We start from the raw sequence: 19,505 nt of genomic DNA on the forward strand, positions 1-19,505 counted from the left end.
CGGCTTCCCAGTTAAACCAATATTATATAATTAATTTGATATTATTTTTAGCCAAAGCTCATATTCACAACCGCAAATTTACAAATCAAATACTTTGCACTCACCGTTTCAAAAACAAAATCAAAGAATACATCGACCTAATGAGTCAGTCTGAAAATAAGAAAGTCATAAAGACCATAATACTATCCTCTCTGTTTCCATGGTTCTGAACAGACCTTTGTTTGTCTAACTAACATGAAATGTACTTATCCTTTATCTTCTCCTTCTTCATGATACTATGTAACTCAACCTGTTGACTTTATTCACTTTTTATTTTTAACCCCCTCATCCCTCATTTCACATTGTAGCTACGTCCCAACTAAGAACTCTTCAATAAAATAAATAATAAAAAGGTGACCCCTCACGAGGACAGGAAGCCCCTCGCCTCGAGGGGGCGGGGCCAGACTGGCATTACACCGGAGAAGAAGAGGAGTAAATACAAGCAGAGGGGGCGCGTGGGCGGCCAGCGGCCAGCGGCGCGCGGACACGGTGAGTCTGATACGTCATCACTCTGTTGTTTCTCTTTTCCTCTCTGTTTCCGGTCGTCTCGCGAGGTGAATGATGGTGGACTCCTTGTCGCGGCTCGCGCCAAACGCGGAGGTATCGCTACCCGCTACCATTCATTCATCCATTCATTCATTCATTCATCCATCCATCCATCCATCCATTCATCCATTCATCCATCCATCCCAGTCAGGACGGTACACCAGGTCTGTAGAGCTGACTGTGGCGCAGCGCAGCGGCTCAGAGCAGCTGCTGAGAGGAACCAGCAGCTGAGAGGAACCAGCAGCATGGAGCTGGAGGTTTAACACTAACACACATCACTGCTCCCTCTCAGGTGTTTTACTGCTCCTCCTCTTTGCCCAGAAGACAAAAAAAGTTGCACACTCAAATATCCCCGACTAGTTTCCTGTTTATTTCTCCCTCATGTGGCTTTAAACTGTGAAATGTAACTATGACCTGAACTATGGTCTGTAGTGCAACTACGATTTAAGTTTGTGCTTGAGAATTATTATTCCTGTTCATATCAAGATGCTTCAGTGCCAAGAGTTGATGACACCAACTTGATGTTAGTTAGTTTTTTTCATATTGTTCATATGGCAATAAATGTGAACTCTATTTTGCCAAAACAATATAGTATTTTGTAACTGAGCTAGATATGCAGCAGCCTAGGTGATGTTGTCAAAATAATCTGTTATTAATCATTATAGTAACAGCCAATAGTATTGATATGTGGAGTTGTAGAGGTGAGGCCAGAGCAGCAGCATGTGGACGTACTGTCTCACAGTCGCTGAAGCAGCTCATCAGGGAGTTGAATTTCTGCTCAGGAGTTTTGAAAATTAGAGGGAACATTGTACTACAGACTACCAGCAGCCTGTACATGAACACAGACCGGTAACCCTCTATACATGAACACAGACTACAGACTCTACATTTACTACAGACGGAGGTTGGATGAGTTGAGTAGCTGGAGCTGAGAGCAGCAGACAGAAGCTGGTGTTGGAGCTGAAGCTGCAGAGAGAGACAGAGACAGAGGGAACAGCTGAAGTTAGTTTGAAGTTGGATATCTGACAGACATTCGCTCCTTTTCTCAATACATTAAACATTCATATAAAATATAAGATGTGTTTAAATGCAGTAACAACAGGTGTGTGTCAGAGCAGCTCAGCTCCACCATCCTGTGGTGGTTTAGAGCCAACAGGTCACATGGATTTTTAATATATTTTATACAGTAAATCTGAGCGTTAGAGCTCAGTAACTCCTCAGTTTCTTATTATTTGCTCTGAATGTAAAGATATCAGTTTCTTATTAATGTGGCCTGATGCAGTGAATCTGGTTTTGTTTTGTGGGTCTTTATTTTGTGCAGTTTGATATTTATTCACTTTAGTGAACATGCTCTGAATGCAGAGATGCATTAGAAGTCAAATATATCGTTTTGTTGGTCTCCATTTTGTGCAGTTTGACATTTTTGTATTCACTTCCGTACATGCAGTTGTCATGGTAACTCCTCAGTTTCATTCATGTGCTCTGAAATGCACTTTGCTCAATAAAGAGCTAAATGAGTTTTTAAAGGCTTTTTATTATTATTATTATCTTGGTTTGAATTCTATAAAAGTGGGTCGTGACTTAATGACCATGAGAAGATGTGGAGCCCAGAGTGAAACTAGTTGACAACCCCTGCTCTATGTTTCCCACATTCTGTGTCATAAACTGTAAACTGTTTTCTTGTGTGTAACAACATCTCTGTCCTGGGTGATGATCCCTCCTCTGTTGCTCACCCTGAGCTTTCTCCTGGTTTTCCCTGTTAAAAGGGTTTTCCATGGAGTTTTTCCTCAGTGGATGTGAGGGTCTAAGGACAGAGGATGTTGTTATGATGGGATGTAAAGCCCTTTGAGACAAACTGGTGGTAACAACGGGCTATACAGATAAAACTGCCTTGCCTCTATGACACACACCTGTTGTTATTGCATTTAAACACATGTAATATTTTCTATGAATGTTTAATGTGTTGAGAAGGAGCGAATGTCTGTCAGATATCCAACTTCTAACTAACTTCAGTGCTGTGGTGGTTGGAGCAGACTAGAGGTTAGAGATCTATGAGCTCGTGTTATTGTGCGTTTGTGGTAAAGTGAGTCAAGTGAAGGGAGGTGGGGGGGGGGGGGGGGGGGGGGGGGGGTTGTAGTCTGCAGCCTGAGTGAGTGATGTCACACACCTGAGGGGGGGGGGGGGGGGTGATCAGCTGTTAGGACAGAAACAGGAAGTCACAGTGACAAGAGAGGAAGAAGCAGCTGCTGCATCAGCACACACACACACACACACACACACACACACACACACACACACACACACACACACACACACACACACACACACACACACACACACAGACTTCCAGCAGGAAACAGAAGCTCTGAGTTGTCATGTGATGTGTCAGCTTCTCTTTATGTATTAATTCAGACAACCAATCAGAGGAGAGATAGGCCTATAAACATGTTACCAGACACTCAGGATTGTAGCGATCAGCTGATGCATCATAGTAGTTTATTTATTTTAGATCACACACACATGGCATTCACCTAAAACAAGACAGATAAAACAGCAGAGTTGACAACTGTCACACACAGATCAACAGCAACAAAGTCACACTCCTCATCAGTAGGAATCAGCTTTAACTAACTAACTAACTAACACTGACTAGGCCTACTGGTTATTAGATCAGTGGTTCTCAACTGGTGGGTCAGGACCCAACGTGGGTCTAGACCCGTTCTGGATGGGTCGTGGACAGCTGGTCAAAACAGTAAATAATATTTAATGCACATCTGATGTTGGACATGTCTTTTATTTTGAAAAATAACTTCTATTGAAAGGCACGAGACACGTGAACACATGCAGTTGTAATGCTCCTCCTCACTTTCTGATTATTTGCTCCATTTGCTCTGAATGCAAAGATATCAGTTTCTTATTAATGTGGCCTGATGCAGTGAATCTGGTTTTGTTTTGTGGGTCTTTATTTTGTGCAGTTTGATATTTATTCACTTTAGTGAACATGCTCTGAATGCAGAGATGCATTAGAAGTCAAATATATCGTTTTGTTGGTCTCCATTTTGTGCAGTTTGATATTATTTTATTCACTTCCGTACATGCAGTTGTCATGGTAACTCCTCAGTTTCATTCATGTGCTCTGAAATTGTTTTCTGGAATAAAATAAATAAATGGACTTGAGTTAACTTGAATCATTTGGACTTTGTTCAAAAAGATTTTTCTAACTGTTCTGATTCCTCACTGTTTGTTGAATTAAATCAACATGGTTTAATTCCCACTCCTTGTGTCAGCGCAGTAGACACAGGCCGACACACTTGAAGGTGTTGTCATTGCGTTGTCGACACTCCCAGTGGCGCTGTTGTGTCATATCCTATCTTGATAAAGGAATGATTATAATTTAATATACACAAGTCTACAAGTTTTTACTACGTTTTCTTTGAATAAGCATCAGTGAGCTGCGTAACATAAAGATACCAGGGTGAAATGAATGAGTTTATATATATATATATATATATATATATATATATATATATATATATATATATATATATATATATATATATATATATATATATATATATATATATATATATATATATATAAAAAGCCACCATAAAGATGTGGAGAATCTAACCCACTTCGTCAGAATACGAAGATGAGGGATTTGCATTCAAGTCTATGGATGTCCCATTTCGTCGCCAAACGACATCAAGGTACTCCGTTGACGTCAGGTTCTTGACGCCAGGGGGCATTGACCAAGCGTCTGGCGAAACGGGGTGAGACTGTGTTGCAACAGGCTGGGAGAAGTTTCAGAGTCCTCCGTGGCTTCTCTGAGTTCCAGCGGGGCTCCGTGCAGCACTGCATGTCCATATGACGGTTGAGAACGGAGCTCACTTTTCTTGGTCCAAAAAGACACACCAAAAACCATCCAGATTCCTCCATGCTGCTGGTCTGTAATGTCCCTCTGGTATTGAAGACCCGACATGAGAAATTGTTCCGAAAAAATTAAATAAGTCTATATTATAAGTTTGTTTGTAGCGGAAGCTCCCAGTGTCTCAGTTCACTGCTCTTCCTGTGTCGGTGCAAATCTTGCATGATTTGCACCGACACATCTTTGGTTCAGGTGAGACGAGGTCATGGGAGCAGTTCATTACACAACGTAGACTGGTCAGATACTGGAGATCTGGCACTTTGCCTACTGCAGATTTAGCTTTTGTTTGCATACTACATTTTGGCCAAATCAGTAGGTACTAGTAGTATACATCGTCATGGTAACGCAATGCTGAGGGAGTGGTTCATTTGCATTTAGAGGGAGGGGCCACTGAAACAGACCGGATGAACAGAGCTGTGATGTTACGTCACAGACAGACGTGTCTTTAAGACACCCAGGAACTATTTTAGTTTGTGCAAAAGGAGCAGAACACCCCTTTAAGTGTTCAGTTGTTGTTTTTTTTCAACAATAAAGGACAAACCAGGAAAGATAAAACAGGACAGAAGAGGGACAGAGCGGTTGACCAGGTCGGCATGGCAACCAGACATTAGAGTTCTCCACTTCTACTGAACTGTTCAGCTGCTGCTCTGAGATCAGCTCGGCTTTTACTTCCTATTTAGTTTGTGCTAAAGTTTCTTTTTCTTCTTTTCTTTCTCCTCCTCCTCCCCTCTCTCCCTCCCCTCTCTCCCTCCCCTCTCTCCCTCCATTTCCTTCCTTTCTCCCTCCCTCTCTCTCCCTCCCTCTCTCCCTCCCTCTCTCTCCCTCCCTCTCTCTCCCTCCCTCCCTCTCTCCCTCCCTCCCTCCTCTCTCTCTATGGACAGAGCAGCAGCTTCCTGATCCTCCTCAGACTGACCTGAACCTGAACCACAACCTGAACCACAACCTGAACCACAACCTGAACCAGGACCATCTAGATCTGAATCTGCGATGCCGCTCTGGAACGGGAAAGTGGTGCCAGTGATTGTGCTGCTGACGCTGCTGCTGGGGTGAGTAGGGGAGACCGGGGTGAGTAGGGGTGAGTAGGGGAGACCGGGGTGAGTAGGGGTGAGTAGGGGAGACCGGGGTGAGTAGGGAGACCGGGGTGAGTAGGGGAGACCGGGGTGAGTAGGGGTGAGTAGGGAGACCGGGGTGAGTAGGGGAGACCGGGGTGAGTAGGGGAGAGTAGGGGAGAGAGACCGGGGTTGGTCGGCTACAGGGGTTGGTTGGCACTTTTCACTCTTTGCCATAGCACTCTGGCGTCATTTATGTGAGAATATTCAAACCAGCATTAAATGAAAGGTTAAGGTGTCAGCTTTAACTAAACACATTTCCATGTCCACAGTTATATTCTAAAATCTATTTATCTATGAATAAAATCATACTGCGCACTTGTGCCAACCAGCCCCGACACGGGGTTGGTTGGCACACTTCATGGGGTTGGTTGGCACAATGTAAAAATGAATGCATGAAGCAACCAATATAATAATAAATTGGAAATTTTATTCTAATATATTCAAATTTAAGAAGATAGCATGTATATGAATGCATATATTTGCATGTGTAACACTAAAACAGGGCATTTAAGGCCACGAACAAGATAACACGTACATAGAACATCAAACAGTTAATGATTTGAGCTTTTTTTTTTTTTAAAGAGAAAATATTCAATGAACATATCATTTATTCTTAAATATAGCATATCACCTCTTTGTATTTTTATTTCTTTCCATCTCACTGTGTTTAAGATGTGCTGTGTGGGGTGGATGCAGATTATTTACATTAAGGCCTATATAGAATCACTGCTTTGTAGCCTATTTCACTGCATAAGTCATGTGCCCATTTCTTCACTCAGTGCACTGAATTGTATGAAATGATGTTTAATCACATTTAATATATGTATACTGCATGTTGGGGTTGGTTTGTGTGTGCCAACCAACCCCGACCAAAACAAACCCACTTTTGGGAATATATGATGTTGCCCAGGTAACGTCACTCATCAAAGACTTTCAAGTTTCATATCAAATTGAAGCTGACTCCTATCTCTACAAACTGGAAGTAACACATTCCCAATATCTTTATCCAAAGCAATTTTATAACACTTTAAGTGCGGGGGGCAATTTTTTACTTTTGGTACTAAAAAACTGACTAAGCAAAAAAGTGAGTCATTTTCAGATGTTTTAACAAACTAGATAAGTGCAGCTCAAAAAGATGATCATTTTGATGTCACATTTGTGAGTCTGTGACCAACAGGAGGCCAGAAAACAGGGGTGTGCCAACCAACGCCTGTAGCCAACCAACCCTGGTCTCCCCTACTAGTACTACTACACTGACTTTTAGACTTTTAGACTTTTAGACTTTTAGACTATTCCGTTCAATTCAATTCAATTCAATTCAATTCAATTCAATTCAATTCAATTCAATTCAATATCTTTATTGTCCACAATGTGGAAATGTGTCTTTGGCTTCACCACTTACAGTAGCATAAGACCACATGAAATACAATACAATAACACACAGTAAATAGCATAGCAAGAGAGTAAAAGAATAAAAGAGTAAATAGGTGATGTACAGAGCTCCAAAGTCCTGAAATGCATTTATGAATTTAATATTGTGATTGCATGCGGTATATTTTTGGTAGTTTTGGCAGCTCTATAGCGCCTTCCTGAGGGGAGTTTTTGAAATTCATTGGCCAGGGGGAGACTGGGATGTGCCTTCTGTTGGACTCTGTCGTGGTAAATACATCCCAGCTGTTTCTGTTCCCTCCCTAGGATTCTACTGGGCTTTTATCTGCACATAAAAAATAAAACAAAACATTGACTTGTTATCTCTCTTACTAGTGAGAAAGATACGATCAAAGAAATGTGCAGCTGAGGTCTGAAAGCTGAAAGGCTTCTAACACCACCTCACCTTGACCTAACACAGAACTGAAGCACAGTCAAGAAATAATAATCACATCTGATCATACCTTGTGCAAGGAAGAGAAATAACTAAATAAATAAAAAAGATAGGAAAAAAATACAGGGAAGATGTTGGTAGTAGAAATAAAAGTAGTAGTAATGATAACAACACTAAAGTGAGAAAAGAAAGCGACAAAGACAAAAGAAGAGAACTGGTGCAGATGAATGAAGTTCAAGTTAACACTAAAAAGGGAAAAGAAAAACTACAAAAACGTGGGGGCGCTGGGAAAGAGAGTTAAAGAGTCAAACCATGTTGTGATGTTGTGTTAATTTTAACAGTAGTTTGTTTTTAAATGTTGCCGAGGAGGAGGAAGAGGAGGAGGAGGAGGAAGAGGAGCTGTGGGCTAGTTGACTATGTTCACTCCATAACACAACTCCTCTGTATGTGATGGAGTCCTCTACTGCCCTCTGCTGGTATTACAACGGGGTACTGTAATAGTAATACTACAGTACTACTTGTTATGTTTGTTGCTCTCAGTGAACACACCGGCATCGGTTTCATGCAGCTTTACTGACCAACTTCAGGTAGACATCTTGAACACCGACGTCACCAACATGTGACTGCATATATGGCATTGTGGGTAATGTAGTTCAACCACTACTATCAACACATCTCCCCTTCTTAAAGAAAAGAATAACACACATCTGTTTTCTTCTGCCATGTCACCAACCTGAAACATCTGCATAACACATTAAACCAGCATTAGAAAAATATCTTATGCAAAAACATGTAACCAATAATCAGTGAATATTACCACACACACTCACCACCAAAATCCCTCTTTTTTTTTTTTTTAAAGAACACAACCCATTACATGCTATCAATCAGTCTGTCGGGTTTCTTAACAGTCCGTCTTGGTCTACTGGATATCCCAGGCACAGCAGGTCTGCTGGACACTTCAGGCACAGTAGATGCTGTAACTCCAGTGCCTGCAACATCCAAATGAGTCTGCTTGTCTGAACAAACCTGCTGCTGGTTGTCATGTGTCTCTGCTTGCTTGGGTGAAGACCCAGGAGTGTCCATGGCTTGATGTGACTCATATGGACAAAGATCATACATGTCCACACTTTGGCCTGGCTCGTGTGGACGAAGATCCACACGATTTCTCCTCCGAGACAGTCCATCCTCAGTCTGCACCTGGTAACAACGTGGAGCAACTTCCCTCTGTACACGTCCTTGTACACTCCAAGTGCTTGTCAGATGATCCCATACACGGACCTGATCTCCGGGCCTCAGGACTGGTAAGTCTTTCACACTTTTATCATGTTGCTGTTTTTGTTTCTGTTTACCTCTTTCCTTGTCAGCCTTGATCGTATGTGCACCTCTGGGTGTCAACAGCTCCTCCATCACAGGAAGGTTTGTGCGCAGGCGCCGGCCCATTAGCATCTGAGCTGGAGACAAACCGTTCTGCAGAGGCGCGCTGCGGTAGATCATGAGGCTCTTGTGGAAATCCTCATGTCCATCTTGTGCTTTCCTCATAAGATTTTTCACCACCTTCACTGAACTTTCTGCCAGACCATTGGATCTAGGGTAATGCGGGCTTGAAGTGATGTGATGAAAACCCCATTCCCTTGCAAACGAGGCAAACTCACCACTGGAGAACTGGGGACCGTTGTCTGACACCACTTCACATGGAACCCCGTGTCTGGCAAATGCAGCTTTCAGGAAAGTGATTACTGCTTTACTGGTCGTTGACTGTAATGTGGCGACCTCCGGATAATTTGAAAAGTAGTCTGTGAGAACAATATTACTTTTTCCATTGCAGTCAAACAAATCTACTCCCACCTTGTAGAAGGGCCTATCAGGCACGACGTGTGGCATGAGTGGCTCCGCTTGCTGCTTGGGCCTGTAGGTGAGACATACTTCACAGGAAGCCGTGGTCTGACTGATGTCTTGATTCATTCTTGGCCAATACATGACTTCACGGGCTCTGCGCTTGCACTTTTCCTCCCCTAGATGTCCTTCATGTATTTTGCCAAGCATCTCTTTGCGCAGCGCCACTGGAATGACGAACTTGTTTCCCTTGAACACAACATCATTTACAACAGACAGTTCGGCTCTGCATGCCCAGTAGTCCTGAATCTGTCTGGGGCAGTCATTTTTCTGTGCTGGCCAACCTGACAATATTGCTTGCTTGAGCTTTTCCATTGTGTCGTCCAACTCTGTTGCTTGTCTGACGCGCTCCATCCTGTCATCAGAAACAGGCAGGGAAGTGACGATCATGTTGACATAAGCTTCGGTGTCTGCATTCGTCCTGTCATCTGCTCTTTCACTTTTGTCTACTGCCCGTGACAGAGCGTCAGCAGCGAACATATACTTCCCAGGTGTATAGATCATCTTGAAGTCGTATCTCTGCAGCCGTATCAACATTCTCTGTATGCGCATGGGACAGTCAATCAGCGGCTTTGACATGATGGAGACCAGCGGCCTGTGGTCAGTCTCCACTTCAAATGCTTGTCCATAGACATATTGGTGGAAACGCTCACACCCGTATGTGCTAGCCAAGAGTTCTTTTTCTATTTGAGCGTTCTCAATGCTCTGCACTGCTCAGGGCTCTTGAGGCATAAGCCACTGGCTGCCATGCTGCCTCATGCTGCTGCAGAAGAACTGCTCCGAGTCCATACTGGGATGCATCAGCTGAAATTCTGACTTGCTTGTCTGGATCAAAGAACTTCAGCACTGGCTCCTCAGTTAAGAGTCTTTTGAGAGCCAGGAAACTCTCTTCCTGTTCATGTGACCACACCCACTCATTTTTCTGCTCTAGAAGACATCTGAGCGGTGCAGATTGAGTGGACAACATTGGGACGAACTTGGCCAGAAAACGTCTGACCTCTTCTTTGTTTTTGGGTCTGTCCATGTTCACAATAGCAGACGTCTTTCTGGGGTCTGGCTGCACCCCGTCCTCCGAAAGGACATCGCCTACGAAGGTCAGCCTCTTTACTCCTAGTTCACACTTATCTCTGTTCAGTTTCAGGTTCACTTTTCTGGTGGTGTCCAGTACCTGTTTCAGCCTGATGTCGTGTTCCTCCTTGGTGGACCCCCAAACAATGATGTCGTCCATCATGGTGTCAACTCCAGGTATGTGTTCGTATAACATGTGGATCGTTTTGTGATATACCTCTGGAGCAGACAGGATCCCATATGGCAGGCGTAGAAAGCGATAACGCCCCTCTGGAGTGTTAAACGTACAGAGCTTTGAGCTGGCCTCATCAAGCTTCATCTGCCAGAACCCTGACGACGCATCAAGCTTGCTGAACCACTTGGCACCTGCAAACTGAGACATGATTTCGTCCCTCGTGGGCAACTTAAAGTGCTCCCTCTTAATAGCTTTATTCAAGTCTTTTGGGTCTAAGCAAGTTCTCAGTGATCCATTTTTCTTTTGGAAGACCACTAGTGAGCTTACCCAGTCTGTTGGCTCGTCCACTTTGTGTATAACTTTAAGTGTTTCCATGCGGGCAAGTTCTTGCTTTAATTTTTCCCTTAGTGCGAATGGCACTTTTCTGCATGCATGGACAACAGGAGCCACAGTTTCATCAATATGGATTTTGTGCTCCCCCGGCAAGCATCCAAGTCCTTCAAAAACATCCTTGTATTACTCCATGAAAGAATGCTGATCCCTGTGAGGCTGTGATGCTACCACATAGACTCTCTTGACCAGGTTGAGTTTTTCACAAGCTTTCAGGCCTAATATGGGCTGTACCGCCTGTGCCACGACCAACAGCTGAGCCTTAAGACGACGTCCCCCATGCTCAAATGTTGCCACACAGCACCCTTTAACCAGAACCGTTTCTCCAGTGTAGCCTCGCACTCTAGTCCTGGCAGGATAAATTTTGCTTTTAACTGTGAGTTGTCTGTAATCAGCCTCAGACATCAGATTTGCTTGTGCTCCCGTATCAAGCTTAAACGGCATAATTGTGCCATTCACAGTTATTGGCACTATCCATTCATCATCTCCTGTATCCTCTGACAGTTCCAACACAACATCTTCTTTGAGCAAGCAGTCCACAAATAATTCCTCTGACTCTTCCTCAAGTGTGTGCACTTTCTTTTTCATAGTCACAGTGGCTCTGCAGCACTTTGCATAATGGTTCATTTTGCCACAATTATTGCAAGTCTTACCAAATGCTGGACATTTGTTTGGCAGGTGTGCACCTCCACATCTTTTACAGGCGCCGCTCTCTTTTTTCTCTGTGTGAGATTCTGCGCGTCTTTGTCTTGGGAATCTTTTTGCCGGCCGGCAATCTGCTTTTACAGCGTGCACAGCCGCGCCGTCCCTCCGCAGCTCCTTCGCCTGCGCCCATGTGGTCTCTGCAGCTCTGCACATTTGCACTGCCTTCTCCAGGTTTAGGTTTTTTCACGCAGCAGCCTTTCCCTCAGTGCGTTGTCTGGTATTCCCGTGACTATTTTATCCTTAATGAGTTGGTCTTTTAAATCACTGAATTCACATGACTTGGCCAATGTAAGCAGCTCCGCATAATACTGATCAAAACTCACTCCTTGTTTCTGATCACAAATAAAAAACTTGTATCTCTCGTATGTGACGTTTGTGCTTGGTACAAAGTACTCCTCAAACTTCGTCATTAAGACATCTAGTTCCAGCTCACCGTCACTTATGTGGAAACTGTTGTATATTTCCAGAGCCTCTTCGCCGATCACATGGAGGAGAATGGACGCTTTTTTCTTCTCGTCGTCTCCGCCCGCTCCACTTGCATCCAGGTAAATGTTGAATCTCTGCTTAAACCGTTTCCAATTTTCAGCGAGATTGCCATCAAACCTCATCGATGACGGTGGAGTGAGTAAGTTATCCATGGCGTTGCTCTGTCTTTTTCAGGTGAACTCGCGTCGACCGCTATCCGCTGTGTTGCCGCTAGCTGTAACGTTAGCCTGCTGCTAACAGCGCTTCCGGCTGCTTTTCCGTCTCGCTCTTCGGCGAAGCTCTCCCTCCGTCCGCTAATCTCAGCGCGGACCGTGAGAGTCCGTTCCTGACACCATGTTATGTTTGTTGCTCTCAATGAACACACCGCTGCATAGGTTTCATGCAGCTTTACTGACCAACTACAGGTAGACATATTGAACACCGACGTCACCAACATGTGACTACATATATGGCATTGTGGGTAATGTAGTTCAACCACTACTATCAACACACTAAGTACTAAGACAAGGCAGTTTATCCCATTTTTACAAACAGTTTGTCTCATAGTTCTTGACACCATGACCTCTGACCTCTGACCTCTGACCTCTGACCTCTGAGAGGAGTCAGACTCTAGAAGGGTTTGAGCTGCCAGTAGTCTGTCGTTAAAGGGACAGTCTGGAGGTTTTGACTCCATCTCAGTCACCAGCGACAGTGAGTCCACATCCTGGTCCACATCCTGGTCCAGATCTCCATTCAGCTGCACAAAAAGCAAAGTAAACACAATTATCAGGCAGCACACAAACACACAAAGACACACACACTCCTTGACCTTCGTTTCATTTCATTTATTGTGTAGACTGTAGACTATCTGACGACAATGCACATTAATGAACAATCGGTTGTACGCACACATGACGTCATGTTTAACTCCACTTACTAACCTGGAAAACTCAGGTTCTGCTGCACAACTGAGCTGAGCAGACTGTCTATTAATTAACAGGCCGCCGAGCCAGTCTTTGAATAACAGGAAGATTTGTGTGATTTATTATAAGCTCTTCTTTTTTCTTTTTTTTAAAAATGTATTTTAATGTTTATTTAACAGGGACGATACATACAACATTGCCACAAAGAATGAAAAATGTGATGCATACAAGACGTGTAGCTGCAGCTACTGGTCAGTCTTTGTCCCTGGTCAGATACAAGACGTGTAGCTGCAGCTAATGGTCAGTCTTTGTCCCTGGTCAGGCTACAGAAGGAGAAAAGATACTGAATACCGTTACAATAAGTGCAGTAATACAAAGACAGTGAATGTTAGACCTGTTGAGAACATTCCTGACTGTGAAGCAGCGCCTGTGGTGATGTGGGCGTCTGCCTGTGCTGTGCAGAGTATCAGGCTATAGCCTAAAATAGTTCCAAGTTATGGTCATAACATGGAGCCTATCAGGCCTATTACTGGAAACTGAGGCTTGTGTCCCACAGCATCACGTTGCTGCTGCTTTCTGTCTGTGTTGTTGTTTTTTTTAATTGAATTGAAATGTGTTTATTTCGGTCATACAACACCAACATCAAAATCAACCATTCTGTGTGAACAGTTTAGCCAGCACATATTATACACAATTGCAACCACACACACACACACACACACACACACACACACACACACACACACACACACACACACACACACACACACACACACACACACACACACACACACACACACACACACACACAAAAAGAAAATATCCTACAGTGACTGAAAAGGGAACAGGCTGAAGCCCAAGTCTTACTGTGTATCAGCCTCTCCTCCTTTACACTCTATGAAGTTAAATGACCTAGAATCTCAACAGTCCAGAATAATAAGATGAAAGTAATCATTACTGAATGTTATCATTTTTCATTATTTTACATTTCAAGGCTTTCTTAAAACTCAACAAAGAACTACATGTCTTCAACTCATCACTGAGCTTATTCCACATTTTAACTCCTAAGACTGAAACACATTTCTATTTTATGTTAGTTCTCACTAACTTTACACATTTCAAAAATCAATAACCCTCTTAAATGATAGTTTCCTTTTCTTAATTTAAATAACTGAAGGATACAAACTGGAAGGCTGTTGTTCTTTACTCGAAAAATGATTTCCATTGTCTTTAGGAACACAATATCTGAACATTTTAATGCATCAGGGACCGTATTCACAAAGAATCTTAAGGTTAAAAGTAGCTCCTAAGGGCCGAATTTAGGAGCAACTCCTAAAAAAAGTGGGCGTGTCAGTCTTAAATTTAGGACTCCTAGTTTTTTTTTAAATAAGAGTAATTCACAAAGTATTTTAGGCCTAAAAGTAGCTCCTCAGTCTGGGAGAGCTGAAAAGTCCTCGTGAGGACTCCTACCTCAGTAAGACCTATTCACAAAGAATCGGAGATGGCTGCAGCCAGGCAAATGTATGGAGGACTGCGAATTGCTGCAGAGGGGGGTGCTGGAGCACCTGCCCCTTTGCCCTTTGATGCCCAAAGAGCCTTTTTGTCGGTGTTTTTTTTTTTTTTTTTTTTGTCATCTACAACATTTTCGCTATAAAACGGGACGGTGACAGACTGTCCAATATAGGCGTCTCAACGGTCGGACCGAGGTAACTGTGACCGCTGCGATGCAGTCATGCTGATGTGAGCCAAAAATATTTTTAAAAAGTTGGTGGGTGCGCTAGACGGCACTCAACAACCAATCACCGTGTTGAGCGCCTCGAATTCGTGCACGAGAATTGACGTAATCCATAGCAACGGGGCGTCACCAGGGGCGTCACTCTTACTCTGCTCTTAGTGATTTGTCCTTAGTAAGAGTAGGTCTCAGCGGCTTTGTGAATAGCTTTTAAGAAAAAACTCCTACGTAAAAACTTTTAGTGCGAGTTAGGAGCACTCCTAGCGGTAAGATAAAAGGCTTTGTGAATACGGCCCCAGATCTTATAAATAGTGGGTTAGTAGGTTCACAATGTTTATTATTCTAATGACTCTTTTTTTAAGCTTGATTATAGCGTCTATGTTTGTTTTATAAACATTTCCCCAAACTTCAACGCAGTGTGTCAAATATGGAAATATAAGAGAATCATATAAAATATGCAGACATTTCTTATTCAACATGTCCCTTGTTTTATAAAGAACAGCAGTGGATTGATGTGAGGGTTTCTGAGGGATTGAGGGATTGTTGAAATTGCACATGTATTTTTATCAAGAAATTTCAGATTGTTCATAATATGTTTTGTAAAAGAATAGTTCAGTAACTGTAAACATTGTATAATACAAAGGGAAAAGTTATTATTTTTATTTCTAGCTTATCAGGCTATTATTCTACTGGTCCGGCCCACTTGAGATCCAGTTGTGCTGTTTGTTTGTGGCCCCTGAAGTAAAATGAGTTTGACCCCCCTGCTCTAGAGGGTCTGGTAAACCTACAACTATAGAAAGATGCTGTCGGTCAGAGACAAGAGGCAGGAAATGAAATGATATGTGTTGAATATTCTATCAGGTTTGTTTGTAAAGAAAAGATGAATTCTATTTGTCAGTCTAGTCGACTGCTCTACTAGTTGTTTTATATATGAACCAATCAGCTCATAGTGTCATTCTGAACCAATCAGCTCATAGTGTCATTCTGAACCAATCAGCTCACAGTGTCATTCTGAACCAATCAGCTCATAGTGTCATTCTGAACGGCAGCGTTGTGAAATGACCAACATGTCAGAGTGTCGTGTCTCATGCAGAGAAACGCGTTTAGTGAATTTATTCATTTATTTATTTTTGAACAAATGTGTTTATTGATATTTCAAGCTTTACATACTTCAACACACTTACAGAATGTTTCTTGTTAAAAGCTTTAAATTCTTTTGTTCCATATCTGAGTAAAAAAGTAGAAAAGGCCAAAAATAGGAACAGCATGAACAGGTGATTCCATGTTCTTCTGACAGTGTCACAGGTCTGAAAGTTCAAATAAATGATCCAATAGATAATACAAATATTGATAATTATGTAAAAGTCAAATTGAGTAGAGTTTCCATGGTGATTGATACTCATGAAATGAAATAATGAAAACAGAAACAGAAATACAGTTCAGTGGATTTATAAAGTGGCATTTTCAATGACAAAGTGTGTGAAGCAGAAAATGTGTTTAAAGTTGTGTAGACGTGAGAAACGGTTTAGCTCTGTGTGTGTGTGTGTGTGTGTGTGTGTGTGTGTGTGTGTGTGTGTGTGTGTGTGTGTGTGTGTGTGTGTGTGTGTGTGTGTGTGTGTGTGTGTGTGTGTGTGTGTGTGTGTGTGTGTGTGTGTGTGTGTGTGTGTGTGTGTGTGTGTGTGTGTGTGTGTGTGTGTCAGTGTAGATACGTGTGTTATGCAGCAGGTTGTTTTAGTAATAATAATAATCTATTGTGATGTCACAGAGGATTATTGATTATTGATTATTGATCAATCACTGTGTTTGTGTTTAAACCCCCAGAGTCGTGTACTGCTACATCCTGCAGCTCTACAGGTAACACACACACACACACACACACACACACACACACACACACACACACACACACACACACAGGGTTCCTACGCAAGTATGGAAAGTATGGGAAAGTATGGAATTTGATTTTATACATTTCCAGGTCTTTAAAAGTATGGAAAATGGAAACTATTGTATGGAAATATATTTATTTTATTTATCTTATCTTGGTTTGGTCTCATCTGAAGTTATCTGGGTTAATTATTGTGTATGCACTATTGTATCTAGCTACGATCTCCTGGAAATTATTTGATTGCATAATGGCATACTCATTCAGAATAATGAAAACAAATGATAAATTGCATGCTTTTTTTAATATTATGCACGTCTATTTACTTAAATATCACAAATTATTTGATTTTCTTTTACCGAGAAGTCTGGAAATTAGGGTCTGGAAAAAGTCTGGAATTTGGAAATTTCAAGGAACCCTGCACACACACACACACACACACACACACACACACACACACACACACACACACACACACACACACACACACACACACACACACACACACACACACGGTGGTGTAGTGTGGATTGTTTTACTGGGTGGACGCCATTGAAATACAAAATCTGTGAAGTCGTTGAACCACCGTCCACTGCCACAGAGAGTTTAGACTGAACTAGACTGTGATGCCTCTGTCACAATCACTCACTCCAAAGTCCAAGACAAAGTTTTAATCTCTAGACCAGGGGGGTCAAACTCAAATTCGCTGTGGGCCAAACTTTAAAAATTGGTAGCTACAAGTCCCGGGCCGGACTGGTTGTTTACTGAGAACATTGACCTTTTTGCACATATTGAACCTAAAACTAACAAAGCCTGTAAGTTAACAACATCAAAATGAAATACATTTTAAAAATCAGTTGCATTTGTTTCTAATGGCTCTATGTGCAGCTTAAAGAAACAGAAGAAAGGCCAGCAGCACTCGTGTCCTTCTCATTGTCCTTTATTACAAACTGCGTCGGCGCTTAACATGCACAAAGCGGTTTGGACAACGTCTTCCTCAGTGTGCAACATACAGCAGGAAGTGATGCATTTAAATATCACAGGTGTGGTTAATCACTTGATTGATCAGTATTAACATTCCAGACAAATAACAAATTACAGACATTAGAAAAATAGAAATATATAGAAAAATGTAACAATATATAGAAAAATAACAAATATTCAACAACCCAGTCATATCAAATATCACAGGCAAATCCACAGGTAAATAGACCCATTCAAATCTTTTTTCTTTCTTCTGTTTCTTTAAGTTTATCTTTCGGCCGTGCACCTCTTTAGTTTGTTCCTGAGAGTTTTGTTGGAGAGTGCGTGTTTTTCTTAGTTTTTTTCTATGTGCAGCTCTCCATAGTCATTTCTAGGGGGAAAAAACCCCATTTCTTTTCTGCTGTTATGACACCGCTCCGCCTCCGCTTGGCCATGTGGATTTGTTTACAACGAAGCCGGTGAAAAATCAGTAGGGAGCGGTGACTAACGTTACGATGTTACAACGTGTGTGGGACAGCGGGGCGGCAGCCAGGGAGCTACTACACTGATGTTACAGGGTTGGTTTGCAGCCGTGAGACGCCAGGTGGAGACAGAGAGCCTCCGTTGTCACGGTAACAAGTTACAAGTCATGTAGTTAAAGGTTGACTATGTAGAATTACAAGAACAACAACAGAAAAAGAATTCCAGCAGTCGATTGCCAGACCGTTGCTAGGTAAAACAGGCCGTTGCTAGGGACTCTGATCAGAGGACAGCAGAGGAGGAGAACTATGCAGGATATTTACCTTATGTTTCATTTTACCGTCATTAACTCTTTCGCGACCATTGACGAGTAAACTCGTCAAAACCGTTTTTTTACAGATTACAATAATAGACACTCTGAGGTACCCTGTGTGTGAATATGGTTCCTCTGATATGTAAAACTGTTTTAAACTAAAATCAAAACATAATGTTTTTTATAAACTGTGTGATCTTGGTTTTGTTTGAGTAATCGTTCTCCTTGAATGCTGCTGTGGGGACAGCGTGCAGCGCTGTGCGGCTGTCGGCTACAGTGTTGCCACTTTCTCGCTGAATCTGGCGACTTTCCAAACCCTCTTTTGACAAAAGCGACCGACGACAAATCTGGCGACTTTTACCGGTGCTGTTACAAACGTTTCTGGTTTGGAGACTCGGATCTGAAAGCCGGTTATCACTGCTGTTTTCACGGTGCAGTGGAGCGGGCGCTGAGCAGCGGGCGCTGAGCAGCAGAGCGGGTGCTGAGCAGCGGGGGCTGTGACCGGCCGCCCCCGCCCCATAGCACTCATCGCCGGCGAGTCACACAGCAGTGTCACGGAGCTGCTGCGCTGCAGCCAGAGACCCACACCGCTGCACCGCTGCTCTCCACGCTGCCACACCCCCCAGATTTACCTACAAATATATTTATTTAGCCGTAGAAATGATTTGGGAGACATGCCACACTGCAGAGTACCGGTAAAATGAGCCGATTGCCACTTGACACAAAAGTGCGTTTTTCTCTGAAACTAGAGCGGGAGCTCCGTTTTTGGAGAAACCCAGCTCTCTTCTCCTACTTCGTACTCACGAACGAAACGGCGGAAAAACTCGCCGTTTTTTCGAGAAGCACGTTGTAAAGTCACTCTTCAACCACGTGAAGACCGTTTGTTTCTAGGTGACGTACAGAGTTCGGTTCGACGTGAGATAAAAGGTAAACAAATAGCCAAAAACATGTGGTCCTGAGCGGATGTGCTGAGGAATTAGTGTGGTCGCGAAAGAGTTAACAGCAGAATAAATGACTTGTAGCGTGTTACAGGGAGAGTGGAGGCTCTCTGCTGCTGCTCAGA

The 19,505-nt window shown here is 42.8% G+C and overlaps 1 protein-coding gene across 3 annotated transcripts in view; it reads left to right on the top strand.

Moving 5' to 3' along the window:
• The first annotated feature begins 603 nt into the window (after positions 1-603).
• Positions 604-19,505, top strand: part of LOC310989688 (globoside alpha-1,3-N-acetylgalactosaminyltransferase 1-like) — a 31,006-nt gene continuing 12,104 nt past the window's right edge. Inside the window, exons 1-4 of one of the 3 annotated variants that reach the window (XM_083976831.1) lie at positions 604-639; positions 5,400-5,559; positions 12,149-12,226; positions 16,623-16,655. In XM_083976831.1, coding sequence (XP_083832957.1) covers positions 5,501-5,559; positions 12,149-12,226; positions 16,623-16,655 — 170 coding nt within the window. In that variant the 5' untranslated portion in view covers positions 604-639; positions 5,400-5,500. Of the gene's footprint in view, positions 640-5,394; positions 5,560-12,148; positions 12,227-16,622; positions 16,656-19,505 lie in introns of all 3 variants that reach the window. The other 2 variants (XM_083976830.1, XM_083976832.1) reach the window with 2 other exon arrangements.

Source organism: Trachurus trachurus (genome assembly GCF_905171665.1).
Source record: "Trachurus trachurus genome assembly, chromosome: 8".
Taxonomy (NCBI): Eukaryota; Metazoa; Chordata; class Actinopteri; order Carangiformes; family Carangidae; genus Trachurus; species Trachurus trachurus.